Here is a 20,189-nt window from a genome sequence, read left to right on the forward strand (position 1 = left end):
TTTACTTCTCAACAAAAGCAAATGAAAAACATAAAACCCTGAAAAAAAAAAGTTAAGGGAAGTGTCAAATTTAGGGATAGCATTGCAGTTGATTGTAATGAGACAGAAGCTTTTCTAGAGTCACGTATCGTGGACTATGGAGTTATGGATGTCTCATTTTATAAAAGAGAATTGTTATATTCATGTTTTTCTAAAAAAGCACGAAAGGAACAAGTCTTAAATATTCAATAACTTTATATGTTTCAGTTAGGCCCTTAACAAGCATTCAAAAAAAAAAAAAAAAAAAAAAGTCTTTCAATTGTTCTTTTCTTTAATGCTTAAGAGCCAGGTGCCAAATCTCCACTGAGATGAGTGGAAATGCCTCATTCCTGTCAAATATTTTCATAAATACAGTGGGTGAATTTAAACAGTTCATCCTGGTTTTAGAGGTCTGACCAATTCCAGTTATATTCCCTATATGTAAAACGAGGAACACAGTTGGAACTGGTCAGACCTCTAAAATCAGGGTGGACTCAAGTGCACCTGCTGTACTATATCAGGTTCCAGAACTCACATGTTTTCTTTATTTAGGAGAATGAGCCCAAATATTTGTTGTCTTTGTAAGCTATTCAGAGAAGACGAAAATGGGATCACTTCTAAGTAAGTAGTACTATAATTTTGCAGTCACATAATCCTACAACGTATGAAGGGATTTAGCCTCCTGACTGAAAAAGTCAAGAGGGCTAACTATATAATTTTATGCTGAATATTTACCCATGCATGTTGTCATCACGGCTGCACATATTGATCACCTGTTATTCATGCTGTTTCTTCACAGTAGATCAATTTCAATATATTCGCAGTGTCTTTAGGCTATGAGTAATAGGATTGTTTTAATTTGAACTGTTCAGGCATAGAGATCTTAGTCCAAGTTCACCCCTGGTGTAACCACTGAAGTCAATGGAGCTATACCTGGGATGAATTTAAAAACAGGATGTTGGGGGAGGAAGGGGTTAGTTTTTGTTTTTTTAAACTCAGCCCCACTGCCAGAGGTTGAAAAATTGTGCCTTATACTCTCAGTTCTCTCAGCTGGACAGGTTCTCCAGCCAATTTATGTTTCCCATGATGCCATAGATTCCTATGTACACTGCAACTGCTCAGCAAGAGAGGAGACGGTGATGCTTCATAGCCAGGGAGCCCAACCCATAGAAGAGAATTGGAACATGAGCTCACATGAAGTACCACAATGGCATTTCCAAATTGAAATCTTTCAGTCCAAAATTTCCAGTTTTTGATTTCTCAGTAAAGTCAAGTTTTTTGGTGGGGAAAAAAACAACCACCAACCAGCTCTCCTTAGCACTTTGCAAGACAAACAGATTTAAAAAGTGTACAAATAATACATGTGGCAAAGAGTCCTGTGGCACCTTATAGACTAACAGATGTATTGGAGCATAAGCTTTCATGGGTGAATACCCACTTTGTCAGATGCATGTAGTGGAAATTTCCAGAGGCAGGTATAAATATGCAAGCAAGAATCAGACTAGGGATAACGAGGTTAGTTCAATCAGGGAGGAGGAGGCCCTCTTCTAGCAGTTGAGGTGTGAACACCAAGGGAGGAGAAACTGCTTTTGTAGCTGGCTAGCCATTCACAGTCTTTGTTCAATTCTGAGCTGATGGTGTCAAATTTGCAAATGAACTGAAGCTCAGCAGTTTCTCTTTGAAGTCTGGTCCTGAAGTTTTTTGCTGCAGGATGGCTACCTTTAAATCTGCTATTGTGTGTCCAGGGAGGTTGAAGTACCCAAGTCCTACAGGTTTTTGTTTATTGCCATTCCTAGTATCTGATGTGTGTCCATTTATCTTTTTACATAGGGACTATCCAGTTTGGCCAATGTACATAGCGGAGGGACATTGCTGGCACATGATGGCGTATATTACATTGGTGGATGTGCAGATGAATGAATCGGTGATGGTGTGGCTGATCTGGTTAGGTCCTGTGATGGTGTCGCTGGTGTAGATATGTGGACAGAGTTGGCATCGAGGTTTGTTGCATGGATTGGTTCCCGAGTTAGGTGAGGTGTGTAGGTGCTGGTGAGAATATGCTTCAGGTTGGCGGGTTGTCTGTGGGCGAGGACTGGCCTGCCTCCCAAGGCCTGTGAAAGTGAGGGATCGTTGTCCAGGATGGGTTGTAGATCACTGATGATGCATTGGAGAGGTTTTAGCTGAGGACTGTATGTGATGGCCAGTGGAGTTCTGTTGGTTTCTTTCTTGGGCTTGTCTTGCAACAGGAGGCTTCTGGGTACACATCTGGCTCTGTGTACCTATTTCCTTATTTCCTCATGCGGATATCGTAGTTTTGAGAATGCTTGGTGAAGATCTTGTAGGTATTGGTCTCTGTCTGAGGGGTTGAAGCAAATGTGGTTGTACCTCAGTGCTTGGCTGTAGACAATGGATCGTGTGGTGTGTCCGGGATGGAAGTTGGAGGCATGAAGGTAGGCATAGCAGTCGGTGGGTTTTCAGTATAGGGTGGTGTTAACGTGACTGTCACTTCTTTGCACCGTGGTATCTAGAAAGTGGACTTCCTGTGTAGATTGGTCCAGGCTGAGGTTGATGGTGAGGGGGAAGCTATTGAAATCATGGTGGAATTCTTTCAGAGTTTCCTTCCCATGGCTCCAGATGATGAAGAGGTCATCAATGTAGCATAGGTAGAGAAGGGGCATGAGTGGACGAGAGCTGAGGAAGCATTGTTCCAGGTCAGCCATAAAAATGTTATTGTGGGGCTATGCGGGTGCCCATAGCAGTGCCACTGGTCTGGAGGTATATATTGTCACCAAATTTGAAATAACTGTGCGTGACGATAAAGTCACAGAGCTCAGCAACCAGTTGTGCTATGGCATCATCAGGGATACTGACAGTTTGTATTCCATCTGCGTGTGGGATGTTTGTGTAGGGAGCCTCTACATCCATGGTGGCTAGGACGGTATTGTAGTTTTCTCAGGAAATCAGTAGTGTCACGGAGATAGCTGGGAGTGCTGGTGGCGTAGGGTCTGAGTAGAGAGTCCACATATCTGAACAGTCCTTCAGTGAGAGTGCCAATGCCCAAGATGATGGGGCGTCCAGGATTTCCGGGTTTGTGGATCTTGCATAGTAGATAGAATAACCCCAGTCAGGGCTCTAAGGGTATGTTGATTTATTCCTGTGTTAATGTAGGGAGTGTCCTGAGTAGATGGTGCAGTTTTAGTGTATTCCTCAGTGGGATCTGAGGAAAGTGGCCTGTAGAATTTGGTATTGGAGAGTTGTCTGGCAGCCTTCTTTTGGTAGTCAGACCTGTTCATGATGACAACAGCACCTCCTTTATCAGCCTCTTTGATTATAATGTCAGGGTTGTTCCTGAGGCTGTGGATGGCGTTGCGTTCTGCATGACTTAGGTTATGAGGCAAGTGATGTTGTTTTTCCACCATTTCTGCCTGTCCAGTCAGCGGAAGCATTTTATGTATAGGTCCAGACGGTCATTTTGAACCTCAGAAGGAGTCCATGGGGAGTTCTTCTTCTTGTGCTGTTGCTGGGAGGGTATCAGTGTGCTGTTCAGTGTTATCTTGAAAGTATTCTTTGAGTCGGAGATGGTGAAAGTAGGCTTCCAGACCACCACAGAATAATACATGAGCATCCAAAACAACCTCACCAAGCCAGTAGTCTCACTATTACTAGTAATAGTATTTATTTTTTATTGCAGTAGCATATAGAAACACCAAGCAAGATTGGGACCCCATTGTGAAAGACACTGTATAAACACAGTGAGAGATTGTAGGCTCATCGGGGCAGGGACTCTCTAAATACAAAAAACAGAAAAAGGTTGGGAGGGAAAACAAATCCAGCGATTTGCCCAAGGTCATACAGCTGGTCAGTGGCAGAGTGGGGAATAGAAGCCATGTCTCCTGACTCCCAGTCCCAGGCCTTCTGCAGTGCACCATGGTCCCTTAAGTACTTTTTCTTTTCTAGTTGTGCAGTATACATTGCATAGTGACGACATGATCAGTTCTTCTCCCTCTGCATATGGATTCTCACTGCAGAAGATCCTACTGATACAACTTCTGTGACTAAGTGGGGTTATAGTCACAAAAGTGGGGGGGGGGGAAATCTTCATAGCCCATACCCATTTTCCCCCTCAGTGACTTCCATATATTTCCTCAGTTTACAGTAAAACATCATCTTCCCTAAGTGTTAACTTACCCATGGAGAGTAACTAAAATCAGGCTGTGTTTGTTCTGCTTCACAGATTAACACTAGAGGCAAATATTCAGAAATGGAAATAAAATGGCAGTTTTGTTGGCGCTCAGGGAGACAGACAAGTATGTCACTTATTCTGTATAAGAGTGACAATGCTGACAACAGTAAAAAGTGTCTGTGTCAGTAACAGCAGATATGACTCAGAAGCAGCTCTGTCAACGAATAAGCATTCACAGGCGCAAGATGCAACTTTTGCAGAGCCACCTCTCTTGCCATAACCACACACTTCGAGTATTTATGTAAAGAGGAGGTCAGTTAGGCATGAGAAAAGCCCTACTTGAACAAAAACGAACTGTGTGACCAGAAATTACAGAAGAGCTGAGACCACAGTTCGGTGGTTGCAAAATTTCTACCAAACATAGGAGTTAAACTATCCAGAAATGTGCTGAGTAACTGACATTAATTTTTCTGCCCAGAAAAGATTGGCTTGCTATAACAAACTAATACACGGCAGTGGTGTCCTTCTTAGAATTATGTTGAAACAAACCTAAGGAATCACCACAAACTAGACTACAAAACCAATAAACAGCTGCTGTGCAGAGCAGGCTTACAAATCAGTCATTAGTACCCACTATCCACAAACCAAGACTGCTTTTAATCAAATATGGATTATTCTTGAACTTTATGGTAATTAAGTGGCTTTAGTTGGGATTCAGAAACTGATGCCAAAATGGAAGGATCAAGGGAGAATGAAAACTCCCTCTCCAGTTTGATTAGAGCCTAATGAATTACAATGCATTTTTTCTCCAATCTCTTACATGAGCATTTAGCATAGGCATTTCTTTCAAGTTACCAGTGGTGGGACACTAAAAATTATAAGACCCGGAGACACAGGTGGTATAAAGTTATGCTGATTTATACCAGTGCAGGATCTGGCCCTTATCAGTTTATTTTTTTTCCAAGATGTTTAGTTCTCTCTGATGCCTCTGTCTTTCACAGAACTAAGAGTTAAGAGAATAAATGGAAGACCCCCTAGAAACCCAGGAAATTGCCACGTAAGAATAACGAGCATAAAAGAAAAACAATCCATTGTTAGTCACCTCTAAGAATCCTCTTGCTTAGTAATACTGTGATTAATTTTAAATTTCAAAACAAGTAGATGAATGAAATGGATTGAGTGTCTTTTGCAGTCAAGATTCTATTAGTCTTTCCATCATTTATCAGCTACAATAGAACCTCTGAGTTATGAGCACCAGTGTTATGAACTGACCATCAACCACACACCTCATTTGGAACTGGAAGTATGCAATCAGGCAGCAGCAGAGACAACAAAAGCAATACAGTACAGCACTGTGTTAAATGTAAACTACTAAAAAAAAATAAAGAGAAAGTTTAAAAACATTTTTTGACAAGGTAAGGAAACTGTCATTTAAACTAAGATGGTTAAAATCAGCATTGTTCTTCTCCATCGTAAAGTTTCAAAGCTGTGTTAAGTTAATGTTCAGTCGTAAACTTTTGAAATAACCACAATCTCCATTCCCAAGGCGTTCATAATACTGAGGTTCTACTGCATAATGTTCAGAGCTCAACCTCGCAGCTAATGATAAATGTGGAAGGTGTGAGTGGAGAAGAAATTGTTTTTACATTGTTTTGTTATCATACTCAGGGACTTTAATAGTACCACCTAACATTGCAGTGGCACCTGAAGTCCTGAACTACAGCAGGGTCTCTAGACACAAAGCAACCTTACATAATCACCCCTGCCTGGGAGAGCTGACAGTCTGAACTGTTAATGCTTTCTTTAGTCTTCTCCCATTCGGCAGTACTGTACTGCCCTGCCTACACACACAATTTCCATTGACTTCAAAGGGAGTTGTATGGGTGTAATTTAGTGCAGAACTGGGTCCATAGTTATTGAAAGTTATCTTTTCTTCAAAACTGTAGGCATGAGATCTGAAACATCCAAAAATGAACTTGTAGAGAGCAAAATGCATATAGATTCACTGAATTATGTGACTGTATTTTAGATAATGAAATTTAGCTTTATTTTTAAACAGAGCATTAGTCACACAGTTAACTACAACTCTAATCCCACAATAACCTTTCCCCCTTTTGCAAAGAGTGTCATTGGAGGAAGTGCTACAGTGGTCCCAATCTTTTGAAAAGCTGATGACTACTAAATGTAAGTAGTTGTATGTTTTTAATCCAGCAGAGTTAATTTACCAGCAGCTATCTAATGCTTTTTTAGAAATGTGTGGATAGGGAGAGCTTATGTGATACATTGGAATATCTCCATTCACTGTGTTTTATGGTTACTGACCTCCATTAAAGAGAAAAGCAAATGAAAAATTTTAATGCCAAATCACTCACCACTAATGCCCTTGATGCCCATTGCAATATAATTAGTCACTATGTATCCTGAGCAGGGCTGGCTCTAGGATTTTTGCCGCCCCAAGCAAAAAAAATTTTGGCTTCCCCCGCTTTTTTTTTTTGTGGCCCCCCCGCCCAAAATGCACCTCTTCCCCAAATCCCCGGCCCTGCCTCCTCCCTGAGGCATGCTGCATTTCCCCCCCACCCATTGCTTCCTGTGGCTCCCCCCTGCAACCCGCACCCTAGCTCACCTCTGCTCCGCCTACTCCCCTGAACATGCCGCCACTCCGCTTCTCCCCCCTCCCTCTCAGGCAAAGGAGAGGCAGCGCGTTCAGGGGAGCAGACAGAGCGGATGTGAGGGAGGGTGGGGAGGGAGCACAGGAAGTAACGGGGGGTGGGTAGAGGAACCGCTCCCCATCCCAGCTCACCTCTGCTGCCTCCCCAGAGCGTGCTGCCACTTTGCTTCTCCTCCCTCCCCCCAGGCTTGCAGCATGAAACAGCTGTTTCGCGCGTGGCAAGCCTCGGGGGGAGAAGTGAAGCAGCAGCGGCATGCTCAGGGGAGAAGGCAGAGGCGAGCTGGGGCACATTCCTTGGGGCAGCATGGCCGGCGCCAGAATGCCACCCCTAGAAATGTGCAGCCCTAAGCACCTGCTTGTTTTGCTGGTGCCTAGAGCCAGCCCTGCTTCTGAGAGATAAGGTAGGTGAGGTAATATCTTTTATTGGACCAATTTCTGTTGGGGAAGGGACACGTTTTTGAGCTTCACAGAGCTCTTCCTCAGGCCTGGAGAATTAAATACAAACTGGGACAGACCAATAACCATAAGGGATTCACACATGCTGTAGAAGACCACTTAAAATGAAGTTGGCCATTAAGGGTTAGCAGGCAGTAAGGGGGTGTTACAAATTGTTGTAATAAGCCATAAATCCAGCACGTGTGTTAAGTCAATGGTTTTTAAGTGTTCAGCAAAGTTATGAATTTATGTTTCTAGGATCATCTTTTAAAGGTTTTCCACAGATTTCCTTTGAAGATGAGGATTAAGAGGTCAGACATGGAGTGATCGCTTTGTAAGAAGTGTTCACCCATGGGTTATAGGGCATTTTTGTCATATTTTTGGTGACAGTTCATTCAAGAGCGTATTGATTGTCTGGTTTCACCCCCGTAGTTGTTTTGGGACATCTGATGTGCTAGTGGAGGTGTACCATGGGTTGACAGAGGCATGTGATATAGGAGCCATGGATCTTGAAAGGTGTGTTCTGTGGAGTATTGATCATTGTAGCAGTGGAGATATGTTTGCAGGTTTGCACTTGTTATTATGGCAAGATATGATGCCGTTTGAGCTGGTGTGTCCTGGTCTGTGGGAAGCTTCCTTCTGATAATGATCTTGGTGAGGTTGGGAGCTTGTTTGAAAGCCAGAAGAGGGGGTTTGGGAAAGATTTTTCAGGATGTGGTCCCCTCAAGTATGGGTTGTAGTTTAATGACATCCCATGTGGGTTCCAGTGTGAGGTGGTAGGTGAAAACTAGGGGTGTAAGTTCAGTGGTTTGGGGTTTTTTCCCTGTATTGAAGCAGGTTCTCCCAAGGTATTTGGGTGACCCATTACATGATGTGATCTATTTTTCTGGTGGCATGTCCTTGTTTGGTGAAGGCATTTATGTGCCTATCACGCAGTTTCTCCTCTGAGCAAATTCTGTGGTAACTGAGTACCTGGCTGTAGATACCAGACTACTTGCTGTGTTCAGGGTGGTTGCTGGATCCAGGAGTTTCTTGTATATAGTCATCTGTAGGGCTGATCATGGTGTCCAGGAAGTTGGTGCTAGTATGGGAGTGTTCAAGAGAGTTTGATGGATGGGCAGTGGTGCTTGAAATTCTGGAAGAAATCTATACGTAAAACTATAAATTTGTACCATCTGCAAACTTTGCCACCTCACTGTTCACCTCTTTTTCCAGATCATTTATGAATACATTGAAAAGCAAAAAAAAAAAAAAAAAAAAATCAATCAAGGGCCAGGCTGTGCTATAAAAGCACAGCCTTTAGTGGGGGCAATATAGAGTATTACTGTGCAAGCTCTGGAATGCCCTGGAATGCACTGTGCTATAGAGAGGCAACTTGAAATATCAGAAATCACACACAAGCAGCATTACTGCTTGTAACCACACCACCAGCCTGTGACATGCTGACATCTCTTGCAGAAACCAGAAAACTCTGTGATCTGCACCACTGGAGAAATTTGCTTTTAGAACTAGAGCGCTATGAAACACTCGCAAAATGTAGATTTTGCCATTGATGAAATATCTCCACATTGCTCTCAGATTCCTGCAAAGGGCCAAGTATACGAACCGTGAGAAACTTCATTTGAAGTCAATGGAGCTGCAACTGCTTATCCCAGAGCTATGTTGGTCTTAAAGTATTTGCCTACACTAGGTTTTCCTGGAAAATATTTCTCACCATTGCTGACAAAAGTGCTACTCAGCAAGTGGTAACAGTGGTTGAAACCTCAACATTTTCATGGCTGCAGCCACTTTAGCCACTGCATCATCACGTGCTGCTCAGAGCAGGTGTAAATGACATGGTGTTAAATTCTTGAACCTGCTAGTTCTTTAAGGTATAGCGTACTAAGGCTTCCAACAATTGCTACCACCAGTGAAGCCAAAAATCAGTGGGAGTCGGGATGTTTGGACAAAGTACAGAAGTCCCTCGTTATAATGCCTTTGCAATAGCAAGCCTTGAGCTATAGCGAACATGGTCCCTGGATCCCACTCACCCTCCCCGCCATGGCCCCGGAAGCTCTGTCTCCCTCCACCCCTTTCGCTATAACGAACCCCTGACTATGCTGAACAAAAGGCTTGGATCCCCAGGGTTCATTATAGCAAAGGTGTACTGGTATACATTAAGGGTAGAGAACACAATTTGCAAAATCTTTTATCTGCTGGAGAGCACACTGACAGCTTTCTTAGTTACAAGGATGGCAGCAACAAAAGTCGCCTTTCCTTTTGATGACAGGGAAAAAAAATGGAAAATAAAAAATAAAAGCCTTCCTTTTTTCCAGTTAGACCACGATTTTTTGATGTTTAGAAGTTTTTCACTCTGATGTAGAGCTGAATTTTTAAATTATCAGCCTTATAACATGCATATTTGTTGTGTGGTTTTTAAACCATAGGAAGAGGAAATTTTTTCTTTGATATTCTGCTCTTTCTGCACATGTGCAGCTCTCACTGGTGTTAAGGGAGTTCTGCGCATGTACAAAATGAAGAATACTGAAGTCTGAAACTTTTATATGTCACATTGAGAGGCCAGTTATCCCCTAAATATTCTTTTAAAACCATTCTATTCACAGTCTCACATTTTATGTAAATATAAAACAAAAAGGGCCAGAAGATTTCCTTACTTTTTTAAAGTAGTCCATAGGTGCTGGAATTAACAATGCTGCAGCAGCCCCTGGACTGAAGTGGTTTCCATTATATACAGACGCTCCCCAGGTTATGCAAGACCTGACTTATGCAAATTCGCACTTACGGAAAAAGTTCCATAAGCCAGAAATAGGATTTTCGAGTTGCTGAAAACATTCCGTAACGTACAGGTATACATTTCCTACTTACACAAAATTCGAGTTACACAATTGTTCCATTCCGGAAAGCCTTGTGTAAGTCGGGGGGCATCTGTACAGGGTTTACAGTTTGGTTCAATGGCTCAATGGCACCCCCACTATAAAAACTGTTCCAGCACCCCTGAAGTAGTCTCAGATACTCATGGTCAGAATGGGTAGCACCTTATCCCATGAGTAGCCCCATTGTCTTCTGTAAGATTTCTTGTGGAGTGAGGAACTATTCAACATGAGAAAAAGTACCAAAACTGGTCTATAATCCTTATCTAGTCATTTTTCACTCAGAGCTAAGCAAAATCTGTTTGACAATTATCTTCCTAAATGCTATCATTTATAGTTTATAAAGTTTGACTTCTGAAATATTTTCAGATGGACCTATAATCTACAAGAGCTACCTGAAGACAGAATACAGTGATGAGAACATGGAATTCTGGCTTGCATGTGAAACTTACAAGAAGATTGAATCACGGAGGAAAAGAATTTCTGTGGCCAGGAAAATTTTAAAAAATTACATTCAACCCCAGGCGCCTAAAGAGGTGAATTAACATTGCAAGAACTGCTCCATCCCTCCCTCACACGTGTGCGCACACCCCTGTTTATATTAAAAACATGCACGTGGTATCTGTTGAAACTGAAAGCTTGAAAAATGCAGCAATAAATAATTGGCAGTGTCACTCACTGTACAAAGTAGTGTAAGATGTTTATTTGATTAATCATCTTCACAGCACCTCTGTGAAGCAGGTAATTAAGTATTTTTAACCTCATTTCAGATAAGAAACTGAGGCAGATAGGTAAAATTCTTTGCCCCAGGCCACAGAGGGAGTCAGTGCCAGAACAGAGTCTAGAATTAAAGTCCTGAGGTTTTTTCCATTCCTTTAGAGGATTGTAGAAAGCCTGTTGATGCCAACAGAGTCTTTCCAAACACCAGTAGACTTTGAACGTGACCCTTGCTTAGTCCAGTCTTTCCATAAGTACCTGGAAATTAAGTGAGATCTCTACCCAGTTCCATCCCTTTTAAGAGATGGCAGAAGCATGCTAAAAGACCATCAAGTTCCCAAAAGCACTGGAGAAGTAAGAAAAATGGGAGTAATTCATCCCAAATGGTTAAGCTACTTCAATAAATCAATCCTTAATAATCCTTTAATAAAAACATGGACAAATTTTCAGAAATTTTCAGAAAAACAGACCAGATTTGGCTGTATGAACAGGGATTAATATTACAGTGTGGTTCTTTTCTGTTAAAACACTATATAAACATCACACCCAGCAGATCATTTCTAGGTGTCTTAAGAATCATTATCTTCTCACTTCACTGACAAAAATCAAATTTAATCTACTTTTTACTCATTACCACTGCAGGTCCAACACAGCGCGCTAGATTTTTTTCTGGCTCATGCATCAGCAAGAGAATTATTAACTAAATTCCAAATGCACAACGCAAATTGCTAGAGATGTGAGGGCTCGAAAGAACCCAGTTTGATTCTAAGGCCTTGGCTACACTTAGAAGCACATTAAAAGCACATTAAAATCAGCCCCAGGCATCTTAACTCCTGAGGTGTCCACACTGGCGAGGCACGTAGAGCTCCTGGACTCTGCAACTGGAGCGCTCTTGGTAATCCACCTCCATGAGAAGTATAAAGCTCGCTGCGCCCCAGCTTAAATGCCCAGGTGTCAGTGTGGACGACATGTTGCATTACTGCGCTGTGATTGGCCTCTGGAAACGTCCCATAATCCCTTGAAGTCAAGTGGCCACTCTTCTCATTGTTTTGAACTCAGCTGCAGGCATGCGGATATCCCCTTTCAAAGCTCAGTTTCTGACAGCCGGCATGCTTCTCTGCTCCAGGACAAAGCAAACCATTACTGAGAAATGGTCCTGCTGTAAAGGCAGGCATTTGTGTGTGTGTGAGAGAGAGAGACCAGGGGCGGGATCTGCTGCTGTCTGAACTTACAAGACAGCATGCTGACACACTCTCAGGCCCCCAAAACACAGTCTGTCCCCCCCACATACACACAACACATTCCCTGTCACACTCCACCACCCCCTTTCGGATTTGAAAAGCACGCTGCAGCCACTTGCACCCTGGGATAGCTACCACAATGCACTGCTCTCTGTGGCATTGCAAGAGCTGCTAATGTGGCCACGCCACTGCACTTGCAGCTGACAGTGTGAACACACAGCAGTCCTTTCCCTGCTGCAGTCTCCAAAGGTTGGTTTAACTCCCAGTGCTCTACATCTGCAAGTGTAGCCATGCCCTCAGATGCCAGGATAAGGTTGGTGTAGGGTGACAGTTTACAGCTTTGATTAAGAAACAACAATATGGTCAGCCCTGCAAGTTAAAAATTCTTGAGACTGGTTCAAAAATTCATGGGATAATTTTAAAAATTATGAGGCGTTGAAGGGTTTTTTGTTTTTAGGATTTGGGGGTGGGGGGGAATTGATTGGCCAGCCTGCTGTTTTTTCATTTGAGCTTTTATAGGAAACTCAATCACAGATGTACAAAAAAAAATACACATGCTCAGAGATGGATAACCTCCCATTTGCTGATCAGTGTTGCCAGCCTCAAGCATTGAATAATCATGAGTCAGGTCTCAAAATCATGAGATCAGCATAAAAAATTTTAAATAAATTGTGAATTCTTCATTTGCCTTCTGGGTGAGTCTTTGGGATCACGCTTGCTTCCTGTTTTCAAGTTTTTCCTCAACAAACATGAGGGCTTGAAACTTTTTTAAATGGAAGCTGATGGTGATCTCAACATAGTCTGTATTCAAAAAAAACAAACAAAAAAATGCAATAGTATTCAGGAAGGAGTAGATTGCACCTAAAAAACACCGTTGATACAGCAAGGTCTCCACACATCAACGGTTACACATTAATTCACACGCCTCCAGCTCTTTCAGTCTCTAATAAATGCAACTTAATAGAGCAAATCTAACTTACAAAATTTTTTGTTGAACTGCAATTGCCTTGGTCAATCTCCTATATCATGGTGAGATTCAACTCTTATTTGCAGTTTACCTTTCTGATAGAAAGGTACACAGCACCAGTACATTAAGGTCTTAGACATCCACAAATCTTCCACTCATCCACTTCAAATCCCCATATGACTCCTGAGTCTCTTACACAATAACCCATTTCCTAAACAGGATTGATGTACAGTCTCTGTTGTGCAATATACTGTGACTTCAGTAGCCTGATTTTCAAAAGTGATGAGCACCCAATGGCGCCCACTGATTTCAGTTGGTCAGAACATCTGAAAAACAGGCCTTCCATTTAGATATATAAATAAAGATATAGGAACCTAACTAAGTGGGGGGGAAGTGAACACTTTTATACCAAGATTTTTAAATACTTTAGATTTTTATTTTTCTTAAGTTTTCTCCTGTAGCTCCTTTTCAACATACAAACATGGTACCAAAGTTGATCATATGGATGCAAGGCATAGACTGCAGCCTACCAAGCTTCATCTTTGCAGTGCCCTATTTTTGTACTCTGTATTTTTGTTGTAACTTTCTTTAATATTGTTTTATTTTTCAGATTAACATTGATAGTCCTGCAAGGGAAGCTATTATCAGGAATATTCAAGATCCAACTCAGTCCTGTTTTGACGAAGCTCAGAAAATAGTATACATGCACATGGAAAGGGATTCATATCCCAGATTTCTTGGATCAGAAATCTATCAGAAACTGAAACACAGGCCTTCAGATTGACAGCAATGACTCATTAATACATTAAAGAGAGACACTAAGGATTTAGCAGAAGAGACTTCCTTCTGGTTTATTAATGTTTTCAAATGGTAAAAGAAGAAGAACAGAAGAAATCAGCCAATGGATGAATTTGCCTTACAAAGAATGGTAGTTTGTTCTTATGCGGATATTAGAGCTGAATATAAAATACTTTCCACCTTCCGCCCTGGTGGAAAATTTCAGCTTTGTCAAAAAATTGAAAGCCACTTTAGTTCACCGCAGTCTGTCTGGAATTTAAAAAGTCATTACGGGAAAGAACCTATGACCCCACTCACTTATCACAATCCATGGGAAAATTAGCTGCCTCTTGTCCTTCTCCTACCAGTCATGAGAGACTATTTCCACACCCTCAACATCCACCACTATCCAAGAGAAGCCACCATCCATGTTAGAAATAAAAATGCTGAGGTTTGGAATGGTAGTTACAGCACCGTATTGTAAACTCTGTAATTCAGAAGCTAAAATTCAGCGCATTGCCCAGTTAATCAACTAAACAGTCTCAAGTGTAAAGAGAAACACATGCATATTACACAAAAAATACATTAGTTTGCAGAAGGCTCCAAGGATAGTTGTAATTGTATCCAGGCGTATTTAAGCAACTGTGCATTTGGTGCCCAAATGCGCTTGGATTAATAAAGTGAGATACAAAGCAGCTTGTTAAACCTTAAAGGAGAGATATGGAATGCTTTTGTTTTCTAAGTCATGTTGGTAACAGCTTCATAAATCTGGCTAGCCAGGTGCAGATGGTAGAAAATAAACACCTAGATTAGTTCTGCATGACTTGTGTTTTCACAGCACCATACGACATTTATTATGGATAGCCCTATATTTCATGCCACTCACATTTTGGCAGATTCACCTGGTCTGCCTGTTCACTGCACTGTTGAAAGTGTAGCTTTTGCCCCTTCATAATTAGATTGTTGTGCGAGGGCCTGATGGTGACGTAAACAAACGTATCCAAATGAAAAACGTTTCTTGCAAATCTTTCATATATAAAGTCTAGAGGGGAAACAATGGACTTCTGTGAACTGTCCATTAAAGGAATAGGGCATGCTGCTAGTTTGGATAAACAGAATAAAAATCCTTCTCTTGGGTAATGGATTGGATTAGTGAGAAGTTGCGCTACCCCCAATTATAAAATAAGATACGAGTTTTCAGCAGAGTGTAACACGTTCTAATGTTTAAACTAATTATAAGCTCTCACACACACACTAAATCATAAGTGATTCTGTTGTATAACTAAAGCTTTTCGAGTCTCTTTTAAATCAATATTTTCTAATATAAAACATCAGGCTGTGATCATGTCCAATCTGACAAACTAAGCACTGGTGATCTGTATGCATTTGGGAGATCTCCAACAGAAGCCTAGTGCTACAGGGAGAGTTGCTGATGTTGTAGGTGTCCTTCTCCATCAGTACCGACCTAATGCCCCAGCACTGTATTGAGGCATATTGTGTTGTTGAGGTCCCAGCATTCAGAGCAAATGTAACCCTCTTAGTTTGCAAAGGCTTTGTAGAGATCCCAAGACATGCACTGCACAAACAGGAATGATAAGTGTGTGTCCTGGACAAATTCCAGTGCTGGTAAATTACTTTCAGCCTACACACTTTCTCATGCAAATAGGTGTGGCATTACCACCCCCTTGTGTCCGGGTGGTGCATAGTGGTTGCAGTGGCACATCTTCCGTGTTATCTCTTAGCTGTCTCTTCTACTTGACTGTTTCTCCTCCTGTATGACATGCTGTAAGATCCATCCTGTCTTCACTGTATTGGGTATTCCATACTTAATAGCCCATAGCCATTATCATAGGCCTGTCATTCTCTGGATACTTCCCCTGCTTCCCCAACTCCATCTTTGATATCTGTAAATCAGAGGCCCTGCTCAGCATTTTATTGAGAGAGCCTGTCTGCTTCCTTTTCACTGTTAGAAATTACTCTGTATCTGCCATGTGTCCTCAGCTGCTGCTAGTCCAGCTCCTTTTGGCCTCTGCTCAGGCTGGTTTTTAGTGACTGTGCGAGCTTCCTCTACAGCAGATGGCTTTCAGTAGCTCCCAGGCTTTCAGTAGCCCTCTCCTTCTTGTGGGTTAGTCTGAAACTATCTTTTTGTTAATAAAACCATGCTCCAAGAGGGAGGACTTGCTGATCTTACAAGTGTATCGCTTTTGGTTTGAAGTGGGTATGGACCAGTTTACGTTTTAGGGAGATCACCTACATTGATTGCCTCCAAGTTCATGGTACAAGGAGCACACTACCAAGTTTCTGAAAGGGCTTAATGTACCATAACTGATACCCATAGTGGGGTTGCTTACAGTAGTGCAGTGAGGCTGGGGCCATTCACAATGCAACATTCCTCACACTTAGGAAAGAAAATGGTCCATAGGGAGGACTATGACAAATTTCAGTTAATAATCAGCATTATTTTTTGGCCTAAAACATGTTCATCTTATGGTTATTTTACTCAAGATACATTTAAAATTCCTCTTTCTAGAATGAAACTTTAGGGTTTGTCTATTTAATATTCGAGTGCAGAGACTCTTCTGTCTGTCGAGAAACGACTAAAGGTTTCAGAGTTTGTTTCTTTTCTCTATTAAACAGCTTAGTCCTATTAACTGGAAACATGGCAATTGATTTCTCTCTGGATTCCCTTTCCTCATTAGTGGATGAATAATCACAATGCTTTTCATCAGGTCATATGGTTCATAACAACAGTAACTAATGGTAGCAAGAACAAACCACTGACCTCATGCATTTATCATTGTCAGTAATAGCACTTGAATAGCTAGTTTAGATGTACTTTCCGTTTGCGTACAGCATTCAGAAGTGTATGTCCACATTAGTCATTATCAGTTTAAGGACTACTGTTAAGAAAGAAAATGAAATCTAAAAACCTGTAACCTTAGTAGTCAATTCTCCCTCTTTATTCTTCAACTGTTAAGTAAACAGGTAAGAACAAAAGTAAAAGATTTGAAGTGATAAATATGGAAAATATTCAAACACAATGTAAGAGATTAATAAGTATGTCAAGTTAAATTCAGGTCACCCAACCAGCTAAATGGATGCTGTCAAGATTAAATAGTTGAAAAATCCTTCTCTCTGATACCAGTTAACACAGAAAATTAGTAAATGCTAAACTAAAAGCATTAACAATCAAGTTGACATTTATCCTCCTTATTTAGGTGGCACTTTTTGCCAGGCAGCTGAAAAGAGCTGTCGTCCTGTTTTCTGAGTGTTCACCCTTAAATAGAGAACAGTTTCCCTGTCTGTTGCAAGGGCAACTGTGACATAGCCACCATTTTGTGCTCGTCTCCAATGTAGAATGTTATTGAGCAAGTCTATGAAGCCTTAGCAGGCACAGACGCAGCAAGCTGATCATGCAGCTAATTAGGTGTTGATTGTTTCTCGCTGACCTACCATACATTAAGCAGTACAGTTCATTAACGCAGTGCCACCCTCACAGAGCAATGTTAAATATACCGTAGCTATTTTCTTTTTTAAAAATAATGAGAACATTTCCATTTGGGGAAATCTCATCATTAACCTAACTTTCAGGCCTAAATGAAAATTCTATCACTTATTCCTCCTCTTTAAAGTGACGTCTTTAGTTTAGGCCTCTTTCCTCCTCTTCAGAGAAACAATCACTGGAAAAGAACAAACAAACCCAAAATGAAATTAATAATTTCAACTGGCAAAATACAGACACTGGGAAGAAAAGAAAGAAGCAGAGATAAAATACTGATTATCTCTTTAATATTGCATGCAGTTTTCATCAGCTCTGTATTCACAGTAGGTGACTAGGTGCTGATAAATGGGGGGTAGCAAACAGATGGCAACACAGGTCAAAGAGATGCCAAATAAAGAATTGCTTAGAGCAGTAGCTGAAGTTGGCAAGAACACACTTGCAAGGCTAGTACAGACAGATTTTAAAAAACAGTGCTAACGGATGATAAAGTAGAAACTAGCAGTTCTTTCTAATATGCTTCTGGAACATCAAAAGCCTTCACAGAACAAACAGCCTTTTCTCTCATGTATTTCCAAATAGGTTTATATTTTCATATTAACTGTGAATATTTAGTTCTTCTTTTTGAAGTCCAGGACACTGTGATCAGTTTATTACTAGGGTCAGTAAGAAATGATTATGCTGCACTTAATGCCCTAGACAGAGGCTTTATACATTTGAATAAATATTATGGACAGAGCTGTTCTGTAATTAACTAGACAGACAGGAACATTTTGGAATCCACAGCCTTGGAGTGCAGGAAAACCGTTGTATCATTCCCTGTAGCGCTAGGGATATAGTACTGTCACACAGCAATTGTGGATGTCCTTTGAAGTGTCACAGCTGCATCATATTTGGTTGAGTGCTGAACAGACACAGGAAAAAAGGAACTGGGTGAAGTCTCTGACAACCAGAAGAGAAAATTTTGTTGCCCTACTTCAGCCACATCTTCAACAGGCTGTGGATTTTGGTCTCATCCAGGCACAGACTGCATCATCCTGTGTGTTTGTATACAGCCAAGCACAATGGAATCTCAATCCGGGATCCCCTTAATATATAATAATTAATAGTTAAAGATGGCCTGACTCATGATAGTCACTTGAATTTTTGAGTGTGGCCTCTGCAGATTCACCTTGTGGAATAAACCCTCTTGTTCTACTGCACTTTGGGATAGTTCTGAAAAGTGTGATCCACGCTGGGCACTGCAAGTGTTCACTCAAAGCACTGAATGTCTATAATTCTGCAGGATTACAGAAGGGCCATGTAGTCCCAGATGCCTCAGTTCTTTCTGCTAAACTCAGGTGGCCTATGAGAGTAGAACTCGGAGGAAGAAGGGAGGCTAGTGGACAGTGTAAATATACAGGAGAACACCATTCTCAAAGCACACATCACTATTGTTAAGTGTAAGCAGGATGTGAAGGAGTTCTCCCCGACATCTAGTGATGAATTGGGGAAACAATCTCAGGAGCAGAACGTATTTGCATAGACACAGCTACTCTGCATAGGTGACCAGCAGACAGACCTGCTTTGCCAAAGGGATCAATTTGCTGTTTTAGGTAGAACTTCACTTTACTGTTGAATGCAGGGGTCAAAAAATTTTATCCTTACTGCCCTAATTGAGGAGGTCTCCCTACTTTGAGCCTCACTCACTAACCAGATGGTAGTGATGCCAAACAGGTGTTCCTGGTAGCAGGGACTTGGTTTAAAGGATCCTAGAATCCATTTGATCCTCCTCTTCTCATGTGTAACAAGAGAGCTCACTAGACCCAGTTTAGAGTCCTGGTTCTCTCTCAGTGATCACAAAGGTGGAAATCCTGGATAAGCTGATCTAAGGCCTGGTATGGAGACAATATATCTTAGGCCTGGTATGGAGACAGTACTGTGAAGAAAGAACAACACAGAAGAAGAGGTAGCAAAAGAGAGGTTCCCCACTAGCCAGTGAAATCACTAAAAGGCTGAAGTCACTAAGAACTGGACTAAGTGATAGAACCACAGAGCACAGCATCACTTCTAGAGACAGCAGTGAGGGTGGCAGTGGGAAGCAGAGGCAGCAGCAGCAAGCAATGGGAATGAATGCAGCAAAAACCAAAGAGATAGCAACGAGCAAAGGCAAAGTCTTCACTTAACCATTACCACCTTTCAGGGGCAGAAGGAGAACTCACCTGAAGGCATCCCAGCTCTCTAGAATGTTGCTTCCTCAGACAACAAAGTGGGGTGCAGCAGAGGGAAAGGGAAGGGGTGTCATGTTAAAGAGCTATTTGTCCCTTGAACTTTCACATCACTAGGTAGGAAACAGAAGCAAAGGACACTGCCCAGAATACGATGGGGTGGGTATTTTACTTATTGGTTGTGTACTTTCAAATCATTGCTTCAGGGTTTTCCCAAATTAATGCTTGTTTTCTTCTCAGTGCTTGGGCGTGGGGAAGGATTGCTTCCTAGAGGCTCCCAGGGTGGAGGTCAGTTTTCCCAGATTACTAGGTTGGGTCTGAGCCATTTCTGTTTTGTGATGTTAAGAGGAACCCCTTGATATTGAACCTGGCCCTTCTCACTCCAACATCTCCCAGCAGAAAGGTTACATAATTTAAAAAAAAAAAAAAAAAAAAAGTCTAGCAAGCAGTATAACCCCAGAGAAGGGGAGCTAAGGCGGTTTAATTAAACTAGAATTTCAGAACTACCCTCCCAAAGTGAATATCAGATCTAGTGGCCAAGCGGAGAGAGTAGTATATCATTACCCTGTGATGCAGCTTGGGATGTGGACTCAAACAGTCTTCCTGA

General features: G+C 41.6%; 1 protein-coding gene across 1 annotated transcript; it reads left to right on the plus strand.

The window, feature by feature from the left end:
- The first annotated feature begins 574 nt into the window (after positions 1-574).
- On the plus strand, positions 575-13,883 carry RGS13 (regulator of G protein signaling 13). Its single transcript, XM_073358216.1, has 4 exons — positions 575-639; positions 6,324-6,385; positions 10,544-10,710; positions 13,710-13,883. Exons 1-4 carry the CDS (start codon positions 575-577, stop codon positions 13,881-13,883), a joined length of 468 nt encoding a protein of 155 aa, XP_073214317.1.
- Positions 13,884-20,189: the final 6,306 nt, after the last annotated feature.

The sequence above is a fragment of the Lepidochelys kempii genome, chromosome 8 (assembly GCF_965140265.1).
Source record: "Lepidochelys kempii isolate rLepKem1 chromosome 8, rLepKem1.hap2, whole genome shotgun sequence".
NCBI lineage: Eukaryota > Metazoa > Chordata > Testudines > Cheloniidae > Lepidochelys > Lepidochelys kempii.

Coding starts and splice junctions, on each gene's coding strand:
- RGS13 (XM_073358216.1), top strand. CDS start 575: ATGAGCCCAAATATTTGTTGTCTTTGTAAGCTATTCAGAGAAGACGAA. Junction 6,386..10,543: donor AAAGCTGATGACTACTAAAT/GTAAGTAGTTGT, acceptor AAATATTTTCAG/ATGGACCTATAATCTACAAG. Junction 10,711..13,709: donor AACCCCAGGCGCCTAAAGAG/GTGAATTAACAT, acceptor TTTATTTTTCAG/ATTAACATTGATAGTCCTGC.